This window comes from Rhamphochromis longiceps, linkage group LG14 (genome assembly GCF_057381845.1).
Source record: "Rhamphochromis longiceps isolate RC_006_pf linkage group LG14, R_longiceps_female_GT1.1, whole genome shotgun sequence".
Taxonomy (NCBI): domain Eukaryota; kingdom Metazoa; phylum Chordata; class Actinopteri; order Cichliformes; family Cichlidae; genus Rhamphochromis; species Rhamphochromis longiceps.
In genome coordinates, this window is record NC_140570.1 from 5140835 (window position 1) to 5158832 (window position 17998).

At 39.1% G+C, this 17998-nt stretch overlaps 1 protein-coding gene across 4 annotated transcripts in view; it reads right to left on the reverse strand.

The window, feature by feature from the left end:
• Positions 1 to 17998, reverse strand: part of nf1a (neurofibromin 1a) — a 134757-nt gene that overhangs the window by 10599 nt on the left and 106160 nt on the right. For all 4 annotated transcript variants that reach the window (XM_085380819.1, XM_085380818.1, XM_085380820.1 and 1 more), the window contains 14 exons: positions 13323 to 13755; positions 12851 to 13191; positions 11577 to 11779; positions 9063 to 9256; positions 8842 to 8982; positions 4395 to 4674; positions 4000 to 4214; positions 3776 to 3837; positions 3547 to 3688; positions 3188 to 3289; positions 2818 to 2958; positions 2026 to 2152; positions 1552 to 1683; positions 1154 to 1289 (listed from right to left, as the gene is read on the reverse strand). In XM_085380819.1, the coding sequence (XP_085236945.1) occupies positions 1154 to 1289; positions 1552 to 1683; positions 2026 to 2152; positions 2818 to 2958; positions 3188 to 3289; positions 3547 to 3688; positions 3776 to 3837; positions 4000 to 4214; positions 4395 to 4674; positions 8842 to 8982; positions 9063 to 9256; positions 11577 to 11779; positions 12851 to 13191; positions 13323 to 13755 (2649 nt within the window). The remainder of the gene's footprint in view (positions 1 to 1153; positions 1290 to 1551; positions 1684 to 2025; positions 2153 to 2817; positions 2959 to 3187; positions 3290 to 3546; positions 3689 to 3775; positions 3838 to 3999; positions 4215 to 4394; positions 4675 to 8841; positions 8983 to 9062; positions 9257 to 11576; positions 11780 to 12850; positions 13192 to 13322; positions 13756 to 17998) is intronic.

Sequence of the window (17998 nt, forward strand, 5' to 3'; positions counted from 1 at the left end):
CAGGGCATTGAAGATGATAACAGTGGGTGGATTATATTCTTAAACTTAGTTACAGCGCTTTCAGAAAGACATCTACTGTGAAGAAACCTACTCCCCACTGCTGTGTAACCAACTATTGTAAATTTAAATCAGGAAATGATCAGACAAAAGAGGGTTTTCAGGAAACACTGTTAAATGTTCAGGGTTTTTTTTTTTTGCCATATGTTAAAACAAGATCTAGAGTGTGAGTAAAGTGATGGGTGGGTTCTTTTACAATATTAATATAACTAATATAAATTTAAGGTTTTTTTCTGCTCAAAATTCTGATTTTGTTGAAACAAATTGTTGGTTTTAGTTGAAAACGACAATTGTGATTTTCTGATGTCGGAGTTTCCATGAAGGCATCTATTCACTGAAAACTGTTTTCTTTGTATGAGCAGACCTAAAAAAAGAAACTAAACAAATGACTTCTGCATATTTCACAGACAGACAAAGTTTGCTACTTGTTTGAAGAAGGAAGGCTCTTATTTCCTCATTAAGAGGTGACGATAGTTTTAATGTAATACAAATGAAGTGCAGCAGCTGAACAACAAGCATTAAAATACGAAAAGCAAGAATCCCTCATTTTAACATTGCATGTTCCCCAAGTCGATGGCAAAGAAGATGATTGTCTTTACACAGTGTTCAAAAATACTTTCTGCCAATGATTCCTCCACAGAGAACTGTGCATGTGTGTTAAAATTACAGCCAGCCATAGCAAGTGATATTTGGGACAGAATTCAGAAGTCACTGGCCTTCTTGGGCTTACCTGTCTGTAAAAGTTTATTTTTGGCTTTAAAATTACTGTAGTGATTTGACAGAGATGTGCAGAGCACAGAAGAAAAGTTTAAAAAATAATACAAAAAATACAGGTGGTTCACAGCAGGCAATTTACAGCATTTTATAATAATGTATACATTATTAGTAAAACTATTGTTTCAAATTGTCTTATTAAAGTATTTATTTATTTATTCATCATCAGCTTTAAGGAGGCCAAGCATCTCTACACACATTTGGTGTAGCACAAGTAGAATACTATTGAAAACAGAAGCATCAGTGAGCAGACTGATGCTCTTTAACTAACTTCCACCGTAGTTTGTTGTCCTTAGTTTTTATTGTCTTTTAATGAGCTCACCTGCACGTAGGATCAGTCATATGACTTGAGAAGGTGTCCATAGGAACTGGGTCCATGGAGAGGTCAGAAATTAACAGCGACTTCCTGTGTTTGAGGCTGCAGCGACTTCGGACCTCCTCAGATACAGTGAGTAGTGCTACACAAAACAACAAAATGTTAGTTACGATATCATAGCTGTTAGAAGGGCACATCCAAACCACTTCAACTACGCAGGGTTAACAGCTCAGACATTGGTTCAATATTAATGCTAAGATCCTCTGATATCTGAGTTAGCAAACACTACCCAAGTTCCTCAACTTCATCACATGATGACCTCAAATATCCAGCAAATGAAAGGTATTTCAAATGTGTGAAAGTGCTGAAAATTGCAGTAAAACGACACTGAACATCTTATGTACCAGCCAGATAGGCCACACTCTGGGTGTTGACCTCAAACTTGTCACATTTCAGATGCTTGCTGATGAGAGCCAACAGTGTGTGAAGGATTCTCACTGTCCTTGCGACTGTGGTGGCTGATGGGTGCCTGTAGCCTGAAAGACATGTATAAAACATGCTGAGAAACAGAAAGACAGACGGCAATGGAAATGTCATTGTGTACAAAAACAATAAAACAAAATATAGTGCTGAGGGGGGACAAACCCACACACATAATAAAACGCGTTGCTTTTCACAGTCACGCTGTGTGACTTCCTTTCTTAGATACTGTAGTTAAATGCAGACAGCCATTTTTAGACATAGCACTTCCTATGTACATATTCTGAAGCTTCATTTCTAAAATCACACTGACAGCAGATTTGTGTGTCTGTTTAACTGTGTTTTTGCAGACTAAATATCTACAAACAAGTGTTTAGAATCATGACACACCAGTTTACCTTTGAGTAGGTGGCCCACCAGTGCAAAGTTAAAGTTGGCGCTAAAGTTGAGTCCGACAAAGTGATCCATCTGCTTGCAGTGCCATTCTAAAGGACGCCTGATCTCCATGAATACTTCTTCTGGACTCTGCAGGACAAATTATATGTTAAAAAAAAGACTCCTTATCAATGGCCATGTCGATGTATGGCCACAATATATTTCCTGCACACAGATGTTACTTTTGGCTACATGATGGAAGTCTAGTGCTAAATACTGAATCAAATATCTCTTTATTAGATTCTTGAAGACATTTAACATACAAAAAAGACCAATCAGTTTTTTAGCTCCTGTCAGAGAAGTTCTACATAAAAGTAATGGGTGATGTGCAGTACCAGACGATATTCTGACTGTCTTATAAATGAGTGTGTTTACGTTCACTTCAATAACCTGATCACAGAGGGAAACCTGAGAAACACTGCAGTCATCTGGTTGCTTACCATCACCACTACCCACTTTTCTAAAGTCAAAGTCAATTTTTGTTTTTTGTTTTGTGTATTTTATGTTCAATATAGGTATTTGTTGTGCCTGAAAATGAATAAATAAATGAATGAAATGAAATGAATGAAAAAGCGTGCCTACAGTGGATGAGCTGAAGTTATTAGCCATATTCACATAAACAATGTTCCTGGGCATTGTTACAAACTAAATTATACATATACAAAGCAAAAAGTAGATTGTCACCCGATGGATGGTCTTTAATTCAAACAATATACAACTGCAGGAATGAAAAGGCAGTAAATAATGCTTTTTACCTTATCATTGAAAACACGCATTGTGTCCAGAGTGTGGAGGTTCTGCTCCAGCAGGGCCGTTCCAGCTGAGTAAAGGTTGACTTCATCCAGCTGCAGCACAGCTATTGCCACCCAGAACAGAGCTTTGTGCATGGGAGATTCCTGGGAGATTAAACAAATAAAGACAAATTTAATTAATATTACAAAGGGGATAGTGATAAACAAAGAGCCAATAAGGTTTTACTTTATAACAATATGATGTACAGAGTTACCAAGTTGAAAAGAAAGGAAAAGATCAAACAGTTTGAAACAATTTGATTTTGAACAGAATTGTGAATTTCTGAAAGGTTTCCCAACTGTGACAAAAAGTAGATCTATACTAGTTGAATACCTTGCTGAGTAGAGGTTGTAGCTTAGTCAGAGCAATGACTGTGGCCTCTATTAATACTTGGCTGTTGTAATTGTCTGGCCCCTTCAGACAGCTCTCTAGACCCTGAAACGAAAAGAAGAGTGAGTGAAATAAAAAGAAGGAAGAAGAACAAAATGTTAAACATAATTTTTCAGTTAAATGTTACCGTTTACACCGTACACAATACACGGAATAAAGAAGTCAAAGAGACAGTGAAGTAAAATTCACAGGTGTATGTGAAGCAGCTTTACTCTACAAACGTCTATGTAGACACGTAAAGGACTGAAACACACGTTCTGTTCACGGATCAGACTGCATGGTAAATGACTCAAGGCCCTCACCCGGTCTATGCTGAGCAGAGGGCTAGCCTTGCTTAGGATTCGAATGATCTGCTTGATCTGGCCATGGCTCACTCTTTTACTGATGCAGCCAAACACCACCAGTGCTCTGGGCTGAAGAGATGGGTTGTATTGGAATGCAAACCTGGAATCCAAAGACAAATAAATACCTGTTCCACACTGAAAATCTATGCAACTGAATGAAAAGAAATAGAACACAAGAAGATCATACTTTTGTGCAAGTTCTGTCCACTGGTCTAACCACTTGCAGCTTGGTATGTCCCTCATACAAGCCTGGACCAAAAACACATAACTCAATCAGTATTTAATAAACTAAATACAGTAATTAGACAAACAGTCAATTTTATAATAATAACTTTTTATTAAACGAATAAGGGTAGTAGGAAGGCAGAGAAAAAGCAAAAACATGTAAAAATCCTGATTTTCTCAGCTGACCTCCATGATTTCCAGTAAGGCCTCAGTGACGGTTTCGAGGGAGGACAGTGCAAAGGTCTCCCTCTCATAAGAGCCTGGTGAGAATGAGCGGTCTCTGTAGCTGGAGCGGAAGGCAATCACAGCGGCTGATTTGACTTTGCTGATGCCAAACAGCAGGTAGAACTTGGGCAGGGAGAACTCAGTCAGACTCAGCCTCAGAACCTGCTTTGTTTCCTCTGTATTCAACACAAAAACATGGTTCTTTTTTCAGGTCACAGTAGCCTACTCGCTTTTTGTTTTGTGTGTCCATTGTGTGCCTGCACGCCATGCAAACTCATGCATCTAGCTTTATGAAGATACTTCCCATTATTCACTGACCAATAAAGAAGAAAATAAATGAACAAACACTTCCTCACCACTGAAGTTGAGCTGAGAGCAGGTGCAGAGGGAGTGGATAATGTTGATGACCAAACCGTGAGTGGAGGCCCTGAGGGACAGAGGCCCAGTGGCTACTAGCAGGGTTACCACATGGAACAGATAAGGCAAGTGGGCTGCCACATCTAGAGAGTTATTGAAGGACAACATGAGCATGTAGCGAGCCAAGATGGCAATGTCATCCCACATCAGGTGCTGCTCCAGTGTTGGCGTTGGGGACAGACACGTCTTGTCGATGATCTTACACATCCGCCCAATGACCTACCACAAAGAATAGGTGTAGAATCGTTATGTCTAGCATGTCTTGAACTGCCCAATTTAGGTTATGTCTTAGCATCTCATTTGGGTTAAAGGTCAGGATCAAGTCCTTATTCTCTCCGAAGCTTCGGCTCATTGTTTGCTGCATCTGCTTCTAAGCATTTTGTCACCGAGTTCAAGGTGTCACTTATGCTATTATCTGAACGTTGCCTCAGTTGCGTCCTTCAATTAACACCATTATTATTCATTGTTTTTTCTACAGTGGACACATGAATACAGATGTTAGCTAGCCACATAACCTTTTGCAGTTTTTTGTTGCTTATTTTCACCCATTTTTCACAACTGAAAGTTGAAAAAACAAATAAATAAAGCTTGGTCTGTTGGTACAGGGTTATTGATGCAGGTATCAGAATTTGTTATAGAATAAAATAATAACTCACAGGAGCAGAACAGTTACGATAAGAATGAGTGGAAATCTAGTCCCCAATAGTAAAATGTACTGTATTGCATATGAGATCTGATTTATGACATGAAAAACTATCCAATGTTTGTCAAAGGAGCTTGCAAAGAAAAGCGTCTGGACTTCTTTAAGTTGCTTGAAGACGTTTCACCTCTCATCCGAGAAGCTTCTTCAGTTCTAAGGTCAAATGGTGGAGAGTCCCAGATATAAACCTAGTGGGAGTGATCCCCCACAGAGGGACAAAAGGACCCCCTGATGATCCTCTAATCGCCTGAGCCAAGGTGTGAAACTGGGTGTGGGTCCCAATCAGCCAGAGTTTCGGGTGTGTTCATTGTGAAACCTGGCCCCACCTTATCATGCGAATTCCTGAGGTCAGATGGCCCAGGATGTGAGTGGGCGTTAAGGCATCTGGGAAGGGATCTCAAAACTGGATTATAGATGGCAGAGAGTTGGTGTCGTAAACCCCCGCCTCTGTTCAAAGATGGTCGCTCACAGTGGACATAGATGGCTTCTTTCACTCCTCTTTCAAACCATCTGTCCTCTCTGTCCAAAATGTGAACATTGGCATCCTCGAAAGAGTGTCCTTTATCCCTCTGTGGGGGATCACTCCCACTAGGTTTATATCTGGGACTCTCCACCATTTGACCTTAGAACTGAAGAAGCTTCTCGGATGAGAGGTGAAACGTCTTCAAGCAACTTAAAGAAGTCCAGACGCTTTTCTTTGCAAGCTCCTTTGACTACGATGACCTGGATGACTGAGAACCTTCACAGACATATCCAATGTTTGCTCAGAGGAAGTCCCATGGGCTCTCCTCATCCTCCTCGTCTCCCCTGCAGACCTTCAGTCTGTGCAACATAGATTCATAAGATGGAATCTCCACGTGAGAAACCGTTTTTAGAAATGTGTTGCCTTTTCCAGCTTAATGCATCTGTACAATAGTACAGTTACTAAGTGCCTGTGAAAGTTGTTGGGTGTAATGCATGCCTTACATCAAACACTTTATTTTCTTCTATTTTTCTAGAAGGGCAGTTTCTGTCATTATCAAGACTTTATGAGCATAAAGAAAAAAGAAAAAACAAAACAGAGAAGAGAAGAGCACATCCACACACCACACCCGATCTCTAAGAAGCTACGGTATTAAAGACGACTTCCACAGGGGTTAACTGGAAAAAGTTTACTGGGGGCATTACTCATGATATTCAATCAGATTGTGAATGTCTATGTTCTCCGTAGAAGCCTGTGGAAATGTCATTGAAAGCCACTTCCTCCTGCTGCTTTTTAAAATTTCAAGCGATCAAACGATTATTTAAAGAAAATGGTAGAAAAGCTTTATCCTTACACAACCACAAACGTACATTAAGGCCTTATAAGATGTATCTCCTTGCGTAAGCTAATAATAACTTCTCAAAAATTTTGAACTCAAGTAAAATTTTGTACAAGTAAAATCATGGTTTTATAGGAGTGCTTAACCAGAGCCAATAAAGGCAACACTAAAGAGGAAATGCAAACTTAATAATAAATGTATCACTAGTAAACTAATAATACTAATCATGACCCTTAATAATCATTTTGGTTATGAAGCTGACATACTGGACTATACAGCTATTCTAACCAGTTAGAAAATGGCATTTATTCAAGTTTTGGGAGACAAAGAGTTCAAGAACAGCAAACAAGAAGCCATTGTGTCCAGTAGGCTGTACTGCCATGACATCATGCTGTAACTCTACAGATAACACCAGGATAAAGACTCAAGTAAGACGTCTAATAGCTATGTACAATGCTCAATTTTATATATCGTTTTTCAAATTCAGTACAATACTTTAGTAAGACCAAACTGACCTGCAGAGAAAAACAATACTACAACTCAAAGATCAATTTTTTCTTAGTCAACAGTCTTCACAATGGCCACTATTGAGTGCAGTGATGGTGTCTGCTATAATCGGAGCCAGGGGGCCTTGGGTTTTCTTTTGTGTCTGCCTGTGTATATTGTGTTTGTTTATCCAAACAGCAGCTTGGATTTGGAACAACAGCACACAGATAATGGATAGTGATTAGATGAGTTTGTCTCTTTAGCTTCTACAAATCAAGAGTGAATCCCAGCTGGATTTATTTCTTCCATCAGTATGTAAGTAATTATTAACTGACTTTAACATTTAAATATATTTTATATTTTAGGTTTCTGTGTAGGAGTAGGAGTATGCCCTTGACCACCAAAATCTAATGATTTTTTCCTGAAGTCTAAAGACTTTGGCCAAATTTGTAGAGATTTCTTTGAGATGTAAAGAGAAAAAAATTAAGAATTTAAGGGACACTGTCACTGTAACCTTTGACCACCAAAGATTTGATGTTAAAAACTGTGGGACAATTATTGTAGGGTCTTTACAATTTAACGCACCATGAGGCAACTGTTGTTGTGATTTGATTATATAAATAAACTTGAACTGAACTGAATTGGGACTTGATAGACAACCCAAAGATGCAAGTCATGTGGCCACTGTGGTTGTCAGTGTGGAAACATAACAAAGGCAAAAAATTGTCAGCTGCCTTGGCTCATGTCCATGTGCATTTCTGCTTTTAGGCCACATGATGTGGTGGCTTTTTGTTGATTTGTTTTTCTGTCCTGAACTACAGGCTCTCTGTTTCGACTGACCAGTAGCTGGCAGAGAAATTTTGCTCTTTACGTACAGCTGTTCTTCTAAATGAAAACTGTAGCACACATAGCTAGAACGTAGAGTATGAGATCCAGTTGCAGCACAGAAGCACGTTTTAAACTTGCAGCCTGAAAGCATTAATCATTAATCCATAATTTAAACATAGTATATCCTTTATTAACCATGACCAAATGAGCTGACCTGGACCAAGTAGAAGTGAGTCTATTAAGAAGTGTTAACACCAGGTCAGGGTTTGTGTGTGTCGGTCTATGTGTAAATATCTATATCTAGAAGGTTTGATGTTAAATTTGTGGGCCAGTACATGATAGGGTACTGCTATCATGCCCTGGCCCCGTTGTGCCATATCTACTGTCTGTAGTTTCAAGACAGTGGGTAGCTGGCTCAGTTGATGTGCATAAGGCTAATAATGCTATATATTGATATATATCTGCCACGCATTGTGATATATTGCATAACACAATGCAGCATACACAGATAATAAAAGCACAGTGCTCAGAAACAGAAGAGTTTGACAAATGGCAGGAAAGTGCATTGCAGTTCCCCAAGTGGAAGAATATATAAGCTCTCTTTCTGATGGACGTTTATTGTTTTATATTTTTCCAGAACTCTTTCAATATTCTTTGTAACAGATGTGAATCAGCACAGAAATGCCCCTAGTGGGAACAGTATGTAATTACTGAATTTCTCCTTTTCACCTGATTTTGATATTTGGCAATGAAGGAAAGTTCTGTAAAGAAAAGTAATTACTTAATGAAAATAAAGTATTTCGTCCACTTCTTATGTATATTAAAATGTATAGGATAATGAGCATATGTGTTTGTATGAAATATAATGTAGGATTTGTCCTGTTTAACATAATGCGATGGTTTTTACAACCGCTTTAATTGATCAGTTGTTTACTCAAACAACCTGCTCTGCTCATTTAACAGAACCCCAAGTCACTTTCCATCATCAATACCATTAAATCCTCTCCACGAGTTGCAACATGATTCAACATGATTATTTTCTGTGTGTATTAGTTGCCAATGTGCTCTCACCTTGTTGGAGACCAATTTGACATTTCCTGAGGCTAGAGCCACTGCAGTATCAGCCATAACCTCTGCTTTGATGGAACCCAGGCCTCCTGTGGCACTGGTCTTAATAAAGCTGTCTAAGACCACATCCAGCAGGTCTGTTATCTGAAGGTGAGATGGTTAGAAGGCCAGAATCCAAGAGACACATGTACTTATTTAGCTGCTGAGGGGCTGGGTAAACTTACCTGGCCAAGGCTGCCCCAGATCTTAGCCTGGATAGAGGGATACATCTGTTTTTCATTTATTGTCATGGTGATGAGTTTGTCCAAAATGGCAGTGACCCGCTGGCGCTTGGCATCGTCATTGTGCTTACAGAAGCGGACCAGGTTGAGCAGCCAGGGTGTCATGTACTCCAAGCAGAGATGCTTCAGCTCGATGCCTGCAAGAGAACAGCAGCACTTAGAGCTTACGGTTTATTTTAATGTTAAGAATATATCACTATATTGCCAAAAATATTCAATGGTCCTGTCTTCAAACACTTATGAACTTAAGTTTATTTATTAAGCACTTTTCACAGATAGCGGGTAACAACAGGCTAAATAAACAAGAATATTAGGTGCCAAAATAGACAATACAAAATATTTAATAAAATACAGCAAAGTTAACAGGTGGCTTTAAAATAAATTAATCAATTTAAATAAGTAAATAAATAAATACATTTCTGAACAGAAAGCCGGATTAAACAGAAATGGTTTTTTTTTAAAGAATCAGCAGAGTCAACCAAACACAGTTGTGGTGGTACACTGATCCACAGCCTTGGTGCCACAGGCTGAAAGGCTCTGTATGGGGAACAACCAACCGACTCGGAGTCTGTGAACGTGGACAACGAGCAGCAGTGTATTTTGTAAGAAGCTGAGATAAATAATCTGGGGCCTGGCCAATTGGTGCTCTGTATGCTAAAACAAGAATTTTAAAATGAATTCTAAAATCTATTTGCGAGCCAATGTAGAGAACATAAAACAGGAGTAATGTGAGCACGCTTGCTAGAACGTGTTAGCAGTCTAGGTGAAGCACTTTGTATAGCTTGGAGGTGAAAAAGGGATGATTTGTCCAAGCTGGTAAACAGAGCATTACACTAAATGCGATGACACAAACGCAGTTCAGCTGAGGAGACCATATGTTGCAATTTAGAAATGTACCTTAAATGAAAGAAACAGGAACCAGACAAAGGTTTTACATGCAACTCAAATATTACTCCAAGGACAGAAAGAAGCAAGAACCTGACTGACTTCAGAATGTAGTTCAAGAGGAGCTGCAATCACGGTCTCAGTCTTGTTGGTGTTTAAAACAAGGTAACAGATAGAGAGCCAATCTGAGTTAAGTAGTGGATTAGGGTGGACAACCTATCCAGTAGATGAGTCTTAAAAGACATGACAGCTTATCCATTGTATGCTAATGACAGCTGAATATGTCACTGGCATACAATGGATAAGAAATGTCACTAAAAGACTAAATAAGCTAAAGAAAGCATGTAGAAAGAAAATAATAATGGACTCAAAACTGAACCCTGTGGAACCCCGCAGGTCAGGAAGGAAATGTTAGAGGAGAACTTGTCTGTTCTAACAAAGAAGGTCCTATCAGATAAGTATGAAGAAAACCATTCTGGCTTTCTTTCTCTGGCAGAGCCATATACACCAGCTAAAGCTTTAAGCCTATTAAGTAGGAATTTGTTTCCAATGGTATCAAAGGCTGCGCTATGACCAAACAAAATGATCACAGAACAATTCCCTGCATCAGAAGCCATTAGAAGATCATTACAGACCTTCAAAGGAGCGGTCTCAGTGGAACGCTGCCTCTGAAAGCCCGACTGAAAAGGGTAAAAATATGTCATCTGCACAGTAAAGATCAGAACTGATTTTCTACTATTTTTTCTAGTAATTTGCTTATAAATGGCCTATTGAAATAGGCTTAAAATAATTACTAGTAGAGCTGGATTCAAGATCATGTTAGAATAGGAAGGTCCATCCCCAAACCAGACTGTTCCCACAAAGTTGTGAGCATGAAAATGCCCTAAATGTCTTCGTATGCTGAATCAATGAAATGAAGCTCACAAATGAAGAGTTGCTTTTACTGGAACTAGGGGCCTGAGCACAGCTCTTGAAAAACAACAACACCACAATCAACGTCCACCAAACTTAATACTTGGCACAGTGCAATCAGTATCTTTCTCCTGGGAGCTGCCAAACCGATATTCGTCAATTGGATTGCCAAAACAAGTGTTTACTGCTCTAGAGTCCAGTGGCTGTGTGATTTACACCACTGCATCCAAAGCTTTGCCTTATACTTGGTGATGTAAGGCTTGGATGCAGCTGCTCTGCCATGAAAACCTATTCCAGGAAGCTTTTTGTGCAAAGTCTTGAGCTAATTTGAAGGCTTCATGAAGTTTGGAGGTATGTAGCGATTGACCATACAGAAAGTTGGCGACCTTTGTGCACTGTGCACTTCAGCATCTACGTAAAATCATAAACCATATTGTCATTCCCAAACGCTCCCCTCCCCACCACAGTTATGTAAAAAAAGAAACAAAAACCTTAAAACTTTATGCATTTCAGTGAGGTGAGCTGGTGGCGGTATGAGTACAATGTATCTATTCCCATTTAGAGAGGTAACATCTTTGAATAATAAACTGACGCAGTTTCATGACTGAGTGTATGTGAGAGCTTATGTATGGTAACCAGTACGATGGTAAGCAGACTTACTAGACTTGCTGAAGCCTGAGATGCACTCCTCCAGAAACTCCAGAGTCAGATGAGGTTCGTTGGCTGCCAGAGTTTTGCTGATGGAAACTATAAAGAGCGTATTGTTGGCTGGGATGCAGAGACCTGATGTCTCCAGCAGCTGGCCCTCTATCTTCAGATTAAAGGTGCAGGTCAAAGCACACAATAGGTTGTAAGCTGCAGATCTGGATATGAAACAGATAAGTCAGTGTAAAAACAGTTTTAGTCTTTACTTTTACAGGTTTGAGTTGAAAAACATAGGTGTTGTAAATGAGTAGATCAAAAGTTTTATTTCAGGTCGGTGAAGCTCAACTGAAAACTGGAAAGACAATAAGATGTGCTAAAATGTTCGAGTTTTTCCTTTGAAACTGAACCACTTGCATTGGATCAAAAATATTTAGGCTCATGTTCAAAGTGTACATTACTGCGCAAAAGTCTTGAGCCATCCCTCATTTCTTTATATTTTGCTAGGTAAATGGGAAATAGATGCAGTGAGCTAGTGAGTAAAATACAGGCAAAACAGTGTTTTGGTCCACCCATATTTTTTTTAACAAAACAACTTTTAGGGAAGCTTTCTTGTAATTTCTTCAAGTAGTCTTCAGGAATACTTTTCTGATGTACAAGGACTAGACTAAAAGTAAGTATTTAAGTAAAAAAAGGTGCCATTAAGAAGACATTAAGAAAGCCCAGAAAGCGATTGCTCATGTCTGGTTCTTTCAAGGAAAACAAAGAAATGAGGGGTGGTTGAACTAAACCTTTAAACACAGTGTATAAAAAATGAATGTATCGCTAATCCAGTTAACTGCTGGTTTCTGAAATTTGACTTTGAAGCATTGAGTTTTTTGACCACTGCTATAGTTTTTGCTTTGTATTAGTTTTATAATCTAATTTTCATCTACATGGGGCTATAATTTATGATGTAAATACAATGTATTCATACATTGTAGTACCTTCAAATTTATGTTTTCATAGACATGTGAGCAATAGGGTTGTTTTATCAAACATTTATACAAGCAGGAGTCACTAAGTTTAAGGTGCTTCTGCATTAGGTTTACTTCCAGCAACCTTTATACAAAGTCTAAACTTTAAACCTAAAGTATGCTCAAATATTCATGTGTCACTGGTTCCGAAGCAAAAAATCTCAGTTATATTTTAAATTAAACACATTCTTTGTTATTTTTACAGACCTACTTTATTCCCCATAAAGCCAAAGAATTTGGCCTAGAATAACAAAACAATGACCCTACAGGACAGACCTGAGGCTGGGGTCAGAACTGCCCAGGTTGAGAAGAGCAATGTTGAGGAGAGTGCCAGGCACATCTTTTGGTCGGATTTTAGTGTGCTGAGGGATGGAGTCAGGCTGCGACAACTCCCAGCGTGTCCGGATATGGATGATAGACTGAACTATGGCATCACACTCCTGGTGCATGAAAGTGAGGGGTGTGCCCTGGTTGGCCATGGTGAGGGTGAACTGACTCTCATCCACAAGGCAAATTTCCTCAATCTCGGAGGCATAATATACATCGTTGAGGAAGACAGGCTGGCCAAGGACGCGGGTGCGCTCAGCTGAGGTCACCTGAACGGCTGTTGAACCCACCTGGTCAAGAAGAAAATAAAGATGGTTAAAGATACACCTCTGTTACGATTTTAGTGATTTAATATGTTTATTTAGTGGTAATATTTCTATGTTGCTCATTTTTAGTGCAAGTTCACTGGCTGAAACCTTACCTTAATTGAGACCTTGGTATCTTTGTGGGCCAGTTTGAGGGCATTGTGGAACACTTTAAGGTCTTCCTCCAGTATCAGTGTGGCTGCAGGCAGCTTCTGTTGGTCAGGTTCAATGTGCTCTGCCAACTTAGCTGGAGAATCAATGAACTGGAGCCGCTTGCTCCCTTTTAGGCCTGTCAGCAGCCGCTCATGATACTTGGTGTACTCTCTTACCCAAGTGTTGCAGTTGTAGACATAAACAGCTGCCACATTCTCATATGCAAAGCCAGGAAAGACAACAAACCACTTAGAGAGGAAGTCAGTCTTGAAACGATTGCTGGGTCCAACATGTGTTAAGTCTACCACTATCTCATAGGGCTTAGCATAGTAGGGTTTGAGGGTGAGAAGGACATGGTAGATGAGCAGGTCACCATTGATCTGGCCCGTTTTGAACCTAAAGAAAAGGGGGAAAAAATTCATTATGGTTAAATACGAAATAGTTTTATTTTTTAGATCAGTTGTATAAATGTGAGGCTTAAATTGTTCATTGCATTCTATGTGGTTGAACTCTGAAAAGCTTCATTTCTGAAAAAGATTGCTTCTTTTTGTCTGTCCTTTTTTGTAAGAGCCCTGCAAGCCTCTGTGGTATCAAACCCAAGGCTCTGAAATAATCACACCCTCTGCAAAAAAACAAACAAACCAAAAGACAAAAAAAAACCCAGCAGAAAGAGGGGTCAGGAAGTGACTTCAGACCATCTCAACAGTCAGTTTGCAGCAGGTGTCACGTGCCATTTCTTCCCCAAGACCTCCATAGGACTACTTCAGGTAAGAATTTGTCATGCAGCATCTTTGAATCATATTAAAAGCACAAAAGTCAAGCATTTCCTTTAAAAAAAATTTAACTAGAACTGTTCAAACAACCTTCTGATCATGAGCTCTTGTAGTGGCATTCTGGAATAACGTTCTACATTTTTTTTCAGCTTTACTTTTTCTAAAACAGTTTCTGAATTTCAGAGATGATGGAAGGTGCAAAAACTCTTTGGCTGTTTCTCCTGCTCAACCACCTGCCACTCTGCCCTGTCGGTGCTGACGCAGTCCTTTCAACAACTCAAATATATTCACAAGACTATTCACAAGACCAAAGAAGCAGCCCCACACTTGCTGTGAGTACTACCCTCAGAACAAGTGAAGACAAAAACTCCATCAATGGCACTCGTGGTGACTGCTTGGTTGACACTGAGATGGGTCTGATTGCTATAAGTTCAGCTGGAGGTCTCATTGTGTGCTTGCTGGCTGCTACTGTGGTACTGGCATGCCAGGTCTGCAGCCTTCAGCGCCAGGTTTATGGCCCTCGCACCTCACGGTCCAACATGGACTTAGTAAGCAGTACAGGCTACTGGGGCACAGACCAACCAGAGATTGCAGGCCTGGTTGGACCATATGATGCCAGTGTCATGCTTGAGGAGGTGAAAGAAGACAAGACTGAGGAAGAGAGGCAGGCTGAAACAAAAGGGACAATGGAGGACGATGGGGCAGGACTCAAGGAAGGGGCAATGGCAATAGCGTTTAATCCTGAGGACGATCAAAGTCATATGCACAGCTCCAACTTCAAGGACTCCTGTTTGGAGATTCCCAGGGATTTAGAAGACATGCCCCTTGTTGTGTAAGGAGGTAACCCTACTTCAGTAAATCCAGTCACATACACAACTAATCAGTTTAGCTGATTTAAAATATATTAACTTGGCTTGTTTCAATCACATCCTTTCCAACAGAGATGCACCAATTGTTAAATCATGGGCAAATATAAAATAAAATAAACGAATTATATTAATGGAGATTTTTTTTAATTTTTATTTTGCTCTTTTTTTGGACAGAAATAAATAACTTTGAAAGTCTTTCAAACGCATTCATGAAACGGACACAAGGAAAGAAAAAGCTATAATAGAGTGGTGACTGTTTTCTTATTTGCTGAAGGCAGTCAACAAAGTGAGAATGGAAATTTGGTAAATAAACTGATAATTTTGTTGTTGCATCACTATTCCTGTTTATTTTCATCTTGTTAAATGTAGGGCATCATATGCAATTTACTACATTAGTGCTGACAGAATAAAGAGCTTTGGGTGCACACACCAAAAAGCATAGTTTTTGCTTAGATAAGGATACTTTTAACATGTTACATAGTTCTATATCTCGTAGTAAATCTTTAAAGCCTGGTCCTGAGTGTTCAATTAAAACAGAAAGAAAGAACGAAAGAAAGAAAGACATCATAACTTTTAAACACATAACATAGCACGGTCCATATTTGTTGTGCGCATGATTTGCATCAGTAACATAACATAGCATAATAACTTACATAATGAACAAAAAGCAGATTAACAAAAACAAGGTCAACATACATTCACAGTTTTGAAGAGATAATGGGCTAAATTGATAATAGAAATGCTGGAAACTTAACTCTGAATCTGTTTCAGCTATGTCTAATCTTTTAAATGAATTTTCAACAATTTAATTATTGGTTATAACTTAAATACTTGTAATATTTGCCAGTTTTTAAATAAATTGACCTTTGTATTGGTGTCAGTGTTTCATGAGTCAAATCAATATTTGTCAATTATGAGCCCTATACACACACACAGACAGAGAAAGTTGTGGTCAAAAGTTTCCATACACTCGTCATGGACATTTTGAGCTTTAAATTATTTCTTTCCATTGTTGTTTTCCCTGGTCGACTGAGTCTCATCAATATACCTTCAAGGACTAAAAGAAAAACACACAAAAAACAACCAAGAACTGGATGTACTGTAGAATTTATTTTGGATTTCATAATCATACATGACCAAAAATGTCCACGCAAGTTCAAATATATATATACACCCCCCACTAATATTTGGCTACATGTTCCTTAGTTGCACCTAGACCAGATGCTTTTGGTAGCCATTAACAAGTGACAATTTGGGTGTTTTTCAAGAGCTTGGCAAAGTGGTGACACATCCAAATAACTTTTGTAAAACAGTTTCAACAGATATCAACTTCTTGAAATCTGCACATCTGTACAAAGGCTCCAAGAGATCTTACCAGCTTTGGAAAATCAATAGTTTCTTGGACTCGTAGAGTATTGGTCAATGAAATAAGTACTATCAAGCTATTTCTTCTATGCTGACAAATACAAACTATGTCTTGTTAAAAGACAACACTTTGAGCTTGAATATATACTTTTGACCCTGTGTGGATTAGAGAAAATCCAAAATGTATTTGTGCAATGGCAATTATTATTCTTAAAATTTTTAAAGATCTATACTATATAATCATTCGACAACAAAACAGGCCACAACAGTGACTACTTATAGAACTGTTATTCTGCTTGATTAAATAACATGTACAAGCCACACACCTGTCAGTAACCCAGAAAAAACCCCACCCATTCCTGTTATGATACAGTTCTGATTAAAAGTTGTTCTAAACTTCTAAACTGTATTGAACTGTATTGTACTTGAAAAATGGCAAAAAATATCATATTTTGCATGGTTGGATCTTAACAAGGATCCAAATAGAGCTTCAACATAAAACAAGAAGAAATGGGAGTGAGACATTTTTTTGGAGCATGCAATTTATTGAAACAATGCTTAAATTGAAACAGGCTGTTTTACAGCTGATCAAAAGTTTAGGGCCACATGCCTTAAAAAAGCCAAATCTGTGCAAAAATGTGGATTCATTGTCATCTTCTGTCAGGTAGTCAGACTGTTATGACGTTCTGATGGCAAAGGCAAAAAAACTTTACCTTTTTGAACGCGGTCGGGTTGCTGAACTGCATAAGCAGGGTCTCTCAGCGCAACATCACTGCCAAGGTGGGACCCAGTAAGACGGTCATTTGGAATTTCTTAAATGATCCTTAGGGTTATGGAACCAAAACGTCAAGTGGAAGACCCCCAAAAATTTCACAAGCACTGAGCTGGAGGATCCAATTGGCTGTCCGTCAATACACTGGACTATCCTCGACCCAAATTAAGGCCGTTACTGGTGCAGACTGCAGTCTCATAACCATCAGATAGCATCTGAGGCTGAAGGGCTTCAAAAACGTTACTGACATGACAAGCAGATCCCACCTGAGATGTTTTCTATGCGCCACAGTGGAGGGGGTGCCATAATGGTCTGGGGTGCTTTTTCCTTCAGTGGAACAATTGAGCTTCGGGAAGTGCAGGGGCGTCAAACGGCTGCTGGCTATGTCCTATGTGCATGTGCGTCCTAAACCTTTGATCAGCTGTCAAACAGCCTGTTTCAGTTTAAGTGTTGTTTTCAATAAATTGCATGCTCAAAAAAATGTTCTGTCTCAGTCCCATTTCTTGCACATTACATGCTCTACTTGGAATCGTGTTAAGATCCAGCCATGCAAAAATATGATTTTTTTGCCATTCTTCAAGTGAAGTGGTCTTAAACTTTTGATCAGGACTGTATATGCCCTCCTTATGCAGTCAAAATATCTCTGACCTGTCAGGGCATGGGAAAGTGATCTCTGTTTGTATGTTTTTGTGTATCGCAGATCCTGTAGATTTTGTGGTTGAGAATGCAGTATGATAACAAGGTGAGTTTACCTTTCACAGGCATCAATGGTGTGGCTAATAAATGTCCTTACCTTACTCAAACTATGTCCTAAAAAACAGACATGAGCTGCTACCATGCTGCTATTTCAGTTATGATAT